The sequence below is a fragment of the Rhinopithecus bieti genome, unplaced genomic scaffold, assembly GCF_001698545.2.
Source record: "Rhinopithecus bieti isolate Rb0 unplaced genomic scaffold, ASM169854v2 scaffold_35077, whole genome shotgun sequence".
NCBI classification, from domain to species: domain Eukaryota; kingdom Metazoa; phylum Chordata; class Mammalia; order Primates; family Cercopithecidae; genus Rhinopithecus; species Rhinopithecus bieti.
The window spans coordinates 258,125-264,487 of record NW_016814799.1 but is presented as its reverse complement, the minus strand read 5'-3'; the positions used below and the strand labels follow the sequence as shown (position 1 = coordinate 264,487).

The 6,363-nt window shown below is 39.1% G+C and overlaps 1 protein-coding gene across 2 annotated transcripts in view; it reads right to left on the bottom strand.

Annotated features, from left to right (window-relative positions):
• The window catches only part of ETNPPL (ethanolamine-phosphate phospho-lyase), a 20,294-nt gene that overhangs the window by 2,517 nt on the left and 11,414 nt on the right, over positions 1-6,363 (bottom strand). For both annotated transcript variants that reach the window (XM_017852387.1, XM_017852388.1), the window contains exons 7-11: positions 6,229-6,311; positions 4,597-4,822; positions 3,385-3,539; positions 2,286-2,375; positions 1,922-2,052 (exon numbers count right to left, since the gene is read on the bottom strand). In XM_017852387.1, the coding sequence (XP_017707876.1) occupies positions 1,922-2,052; positions 2,286-2,375; positions 3,385-3,539; positions 4,597-4,822; positions 6,229-6,311 (685 nt within the window). The remainder of the gene's footprint in view (positions 1-1,921; positions 2,053-2,285; positions 2,376-3,384; positions 3,540-4,596; positions 4,823-6,228; positions 6,312-6,363) is intronic.

Sequence of the window (6,363 nt, the reverse complement as noted above, 5' to 3'; positions counted from 1 at the left end):
AAAAAAAAAAAAAAAAAAAAAAGAAAAGAAAAAGAAAAGAAAAAAAAAGTCACTATTAAAATCGCTTTAAGATTTTTTTGTAGTATTTTACCATTATCATTTATAGGTGGCACTAAGCCCATTTTACCTATTCGTCATTCACTGTATTCAAAGGAAATTCTTCTGGTCTACTATTAAGAACACTCAAGCTCTGAGGTGATGCAGACATAGACTGACAGATTGTCCCAAGCCACACTCTCTCTTGTACCCTGCCCTATGGGATCAAAGGACACACCTGCTTGTGAGGAATGCTTGCCAGGTCTGGATGTAAGCATGCACTCTGAGTCCAAAGACAGTGACCGTATTTGTAATAACTTTGGTGGACTCTCAAGTTTCCAAACATTCACTATTCACTATCTATTTTGTATGCCATATGGATTCCTAGCTTCTCAGTTTTACTCTGAAAGCTGAGTAAAGAAGTTGAATCTTTTTTTTTTTTTTTGAGAGACAGGGTCTTACTCTGTCACCCAGGCTGAAGTGTAGTGGCACGGCTCACTGCAACCTCCACCTTGCAGGCTCAAGTGATACTCTCACCTCAGCCAAGTCCCAAGTAGCTGGGACTACAGGCGCATGCACCACCATGTCCAGCTAATTTTTGTTTATTTGTTTGTTTGTTTTTTCAATAGAGACAACCTTTCACCATGTTGCCCAGGCTGGTCTCCAGCTTCTGAGTGATCCTGATCTCAACTCAAGCGATCTGCCTACTTTGGCCTCGGGGATCTTATAGGCATGTGCTGCCATGCCACCCTGAATTGTAAAAATATAACTAAAGCAAAAACAACAATGCCTATCATTTGTATCATGCTTTATGCTATTCAACATGGTTTTACAGTACTAATTTACTTTCTAATCCAATGTATGTTCATAACAAAGAAATAAATTAATCTAGTTGCATAATATAGGTAAACAAAAGATACATTTTTATGATAGACAATGGACATGGTAGCATGCTCCTGTAGTCCCAGCTACTCAGGTGGCTAAGGGAGGAGAATTGCTTGAACCTGGGAGGCAGAGGTTGCAGTGAGCCGAGATCCCACCACTGCACTCCAGCCTGGGTGACAGAGCAAGACTCTGTCTCAGAAAATAAATAAATAAATAAAAATTAAAAAATAAAAGTTAAAAATGCAAAGTTAGGCTGGATGCAGTGACTTACATCTATAATCCTAGCACTTTGGGAGGTCGAGGCGGGTGGATCGCCTGAGGTCAGGAGTTCAATACCAGCCTGGCCAACACAGTAAAACCCCATCTTTACTAAAAGTACAGAAATTAGCCAGGCATGGTGGCGGGTGCCTGTAATCCCAGATACCCAGGAGGCTGAGGCAGGAGAATCACTGAAACCTGGGAGGTGGAGGCTGCAGTGAGCTGAGATCACAACACTACACTCCAGCTTGGACGACAGAGTGAGACTCGGTCCCAAAAAAAAAATAAAAATAAAAAAAACCTTGCAAAGTTAAGCGATTCAGCATATAGCAAAGAATTGTCACACTCTAGCCTATATAATTTTTTTATCAGAAATGTTTCATATATTAATGGCACAATGCTGAAATACTATACACTGTAGTATTTGTGGTGCATGGCACAATGCAGACATGCACTTTTAAATATGCTAGCTAGTCTAAAGTAAAAATAAATGACAAAACAGTATGTTCCTTCAGCAAAAACTTATATTTGGAGTTATATGAGTACAAACTGAAAATTTCAATTTAAGAGTCCATGTGGTTACTTTTTGGCTATCTTTTCTAGTCCTAAATGGAAAGTTACACATTTATTTCTGCCCTGCCTCACTTCCATCATGAATAACAAGAAGCATATGGTCATTACGGCTAGGCCAGTGGGTTTGGGAGAGGCAACAAGAAGACATCTTAAAGATCCTTGGACCCACCTGTTAGAACCCCATCAAGTTGGTCCACCATGAACTTTGCATCTTCTTCAGTGAAGCACATTGGTGGTTTTATTTTAAGTACATTTCTATGAGGTCCATCGGCACTGAGAAGCACACGTTTTTCTTTCATCCTAATTTGTGTAGGAAATGCATGTGAGTGCGTGCAAAGGATAACTACAATTACTGAAGAATGATGTGAACATAGAGCAGTTTAAGTATTCTGCATTTAAGAAGCCCACATTATAAATAGGATGTATTTTAAACTTTCCTTTTTCAGAGGGATGGGAGGAAGTCAAGCAAGCTTTCAAGTGGGTAGGCATCCTGCAGCCAAGATACCAAACAGGTGGGTGTGGGGGTGAATTACTTGTAGATGATGTGCTGAGCTTCAGCTGTGGCAGGGGTCCTTTTCAGATGGTCCTTCACTAAATCAATTCCAATAAAAAGGCCAACGCCCCTGCGAGAGGTAAAGAAAAACTTGACACACAATCTGTCCAACACTCCATTGTCACAAAAAGTTAACACTATCCCCAAACTTCCATTTAATTTCCAAGTTTAATTCTAACTAATCCAAGATACCAATCTATGTTCACAATTGTTTCTACTTTTGGAAATAAATTAGTTTTTGTCATCCAGTTTTCTTTTCTCAATTATAAAAGAAAATGGCTTAAAAATAACCCTTTCATGCTATTTAGTGTCTCAGGATGTTAATGATGATAAATGTTAACATATATGTATATGTCAATGTTTCATATATATATATGAAAAATATCCAGCTTTTCAGAATAGCATTTTAAATAATTTTCAATAAATTATTTAGAGCTACATTAAGTTCCTTCTTTTCATCTTTTGGGTGCTGACAGTATCCTAACTTTATTAAAAAAGTATAAAAGTCAGGAAAGACATGTATCGAAATGTTTTTTGTTGTCGTTGGTTTATTTATTATAGAAACAACGTCTTGTTATGTTGCCCAGGCTGGTCTCAAACTCCTGGGTTCAAGCAATCTTCCTGCCTCTGCCTTCCAAGGTGCTGGAATTACAGGTGTGAACCACCACATCCGGCCCCACCCAAATGTTAACAGTGGTGATATCTGGACTCTGGAATAAGAATAATTTTTGCTATCTCTGTTTTTTGGTGTTTTCTAGATTTAGTTTTATGTACTTTATTGCAAACTTACAAGATAAAATATAAGCTATTATTGTTATTAGAGACAGGATTTCACACTGTCACCCAGGCTGGAATGCAGTAGCACGATCTCGGCTAACTGCAACCTCCACCTCCCAGGCTCAAGCGATTCTCATGCCTCAGCCTCTCGAGTAGCTGGGACTATAGATGTGCGCCACCACACCTGGCTAATTTTTTTGTAGTTTTAATAGAGATGGGGTTTCGCCATGTTGCCCAGCCTACAAACTATTATTATTTTGAAAAAAATGAGTAACTACATGACAACTTCATAATGAACATACCTAATGTCTCCTATCAAAGTATGTTTAGCCTTCTGTTTTTTCAGTAACTCAGTAAGATAATTCCCTACTCTTGTGGCATTTCCTTGAAGGTCTTCATTTTCAATTATATCCAGGACAGCCAAACCAACAGCACAAGATACTGGATTTCCTCCATACTGTAAAAAAAAAAAAGACGACAAATGAGAAAATATACCAGTTGAATTAGTGGTATTCCCTCATCCATGAGAATTTGGCTCATACATACATAAGTGAAGATATAATTTTAATAAAATGTTCTCTTATAATATTAGCTTCTCATATTTAGAATAGAGCATGATTCTATTTATTCAGGATTGAGTGAAAATTCGTTCTAAATTATACTCTCCAAGCTGCATAACTGGTATGAAGGACTACCAGGGAATTTATTTGCTCATCCAAACAAAAACCAGACATTATGTTGGCAGTTTAGGATTTCATAGTGTTGCCCAGTGAGGGAAATAGGGGTTTCTGCCCTTGAAGAGCTGAGTAAAAATAGCTAAGCAATGACATGTTCTCCAAATAATTTATGTCCTCAGATTTGAATCTTACTTTTAGATGTAACAAGTCCTATTATATATACTGAACAAACTACAATAATTTTTTCAAGCTTAAAGCTTATGGGGATAAAGCAAAGAAATATAATATCCCAAAGATAAAAATTTAGTATCTCTTATGACAGCCATATAACATTCATAGTACTGAGTCACCAAAATACTTTAAAAGTGTTTTGGAAATTTAAGTATGATATGAAACAAAGAAATGAAAATATCATAACCTGTGGAATTTAGCAAGGCAATCATCTATCATTGGAAAAATTATAAGACTGTTTTAGGACAGGTAAAGATACACAAGCAGAAATACAAGAAGCATTTTGCCAGATAGAATGAAATCTGGTTGGATAAAAGTTTGGCCATACCTAATGCACGTGGGGCTTAAAACCTAGATGACGGGTTGATAGGTGCAGCAAACCACCATGGCACATGTATACCTATGTAACAAACCTGCACATTCTACACATGTATCCCGGAACTTAAAGTAAAATTTACATGTTTTATTAAAATAAGAAAATCTTTGGCCAGGGTTCTGGGTGGTTAGCCGACAATACTGAGCTTTATTCTTTACTACATTGTCAAAAAATATAAGAACATGCATTGTTTTTCCTTCTTAGCATTAAAGTTGGAGACCAAAATGTACCGTATTAAAATATTCCATCCCAGAGCTGCTGAAGGCTTCTGCAATTTCTTTGGTTGTTACCACACATGCCACTGGATGGCCGTTGCCCATAGGTTTTCCCATTGTGACGATGTCTGGAACAAAGTCTTCACCATACATTTGGAAGCTCCAGAAGTGTTTCCCAACTCGGCCAAAGCCCACCTGAACTTCATCAGCTATAAACACACCCCCTGCGCCGTGTACATATCTGAAAAGCAAAGCAGTAGTCTAATGCATTCAGGTCACTGAGAGCCCCAAACCCAACCACAAAGATGCAAATTATTGAAGACAAAAAAAAAAAAAGAAGAAGAAAAAAGTTGTTAACCTGAAGACTTAATTTTTGTTAAAAAACATTTCAGTACTCTAAACCCCACATAAATGTCATTGACTTTATAACATAATCACATAATTTTTAGATTAGATATATTCCATACCAGTTGGGTTTGTGCTGCTTAAAGTAAGCTATATTGCAGTATTTTTTAAAATTTTTTTAAGAGATGGGGTCTCACTCTGTTGCCCAGGCTGGAGTGCAGTGCAGTGGTAAGATCAAACTCCCTGTAACCTCAAACCCTTGGGCTCAAGCCATCCTCCCACCTCAGCCTGCCCTGCCGAGTAGCTAGAAGTACAGGCATGGGCCACCAAGCCCAGATAATATTTTTTAAAAAGTTTTGTAGAGAGGGAGTCTTGCTATATTGCCCTGGTATTGAAGTCCTGGCCTCAGGTGATCCTTCTGCCTTGGCCTCCCAAAGTGCTGAGATTATAGGTATGAGCCACAGCACCCAGTCCTATTATAGTATGTTAAGTGGGAAGAGAAAGAATCAAACAAGTAGTTGGTAACAGGGTTAGTCTTCAAATATTTACCAATTGGGAAGGCTTGTGTGATGGTTAATACTGAGTGTCAACTTGATTGGATTGAAGGACACAAAGTATTGATCCTGGGTGTGTCTGTGAGGGTGTTGCCAAAAGAGATTAACATTTGAGTCAGTGGGCTGGGAAAGGCAGGCTCACCCTTTATCTGGTGGTCACAATCTAATCAGCTGCCAGCAAATATAAAGCAGGAGAAAAATGTGAAAATGAGAGACTGGCCTAGCCTCCCAGCCTACATCTTTCTCCCATGCTGGGTGCTTCCTGCCCTCAAATATCGTACTCCAGGCTCTTCAGTTTTGGGGCTTGAACTGGCTATCCTTTCTCCTCAGCTTGCAGAGAGCCTATTGTGGGACCTTGTGATCAAGTAAGTTAATACTTAATACCCCTGTGTGTGTGTGTGCATGTGTGTGTGTGTGTGTATGTATGTGATTATATATATATTATTAGTTCGATCCCTCTAGTGAACCCTGACTAATACAGATTTGGTACTAGTCAAGTAGAGAGGATGCAGGCTGGGGGCTGGAGTGGGAGCTGAACCCCCGCTGTTGGACCATGTGTTAACCTTGTACATGCTGGATCTTGGGGAAGGCTGAGAGAGCATCCAGGAGTCCTGGGATGGCAGGCACTCAGGTGTGGCTATTTACCAGCTAATCAGGAATTATTTTGATATCTTAGCAACTAGTATGGCCCTACAGAATTGTCACAGTGTTCTCAGTTTGACCAAGGAGGCCCAAGTCAAGTACATACTTTGCCACTTTCTGGAAGTAGCCTGCTGGAGGAATTATTTGTCCACCACAACTCTGCATGGATTCAGCAATAAAGGCAGCAATCTATACAAGAGAAGATGGGGTCAAAGTCCATTAGGTCCCCCTACACCCCCCC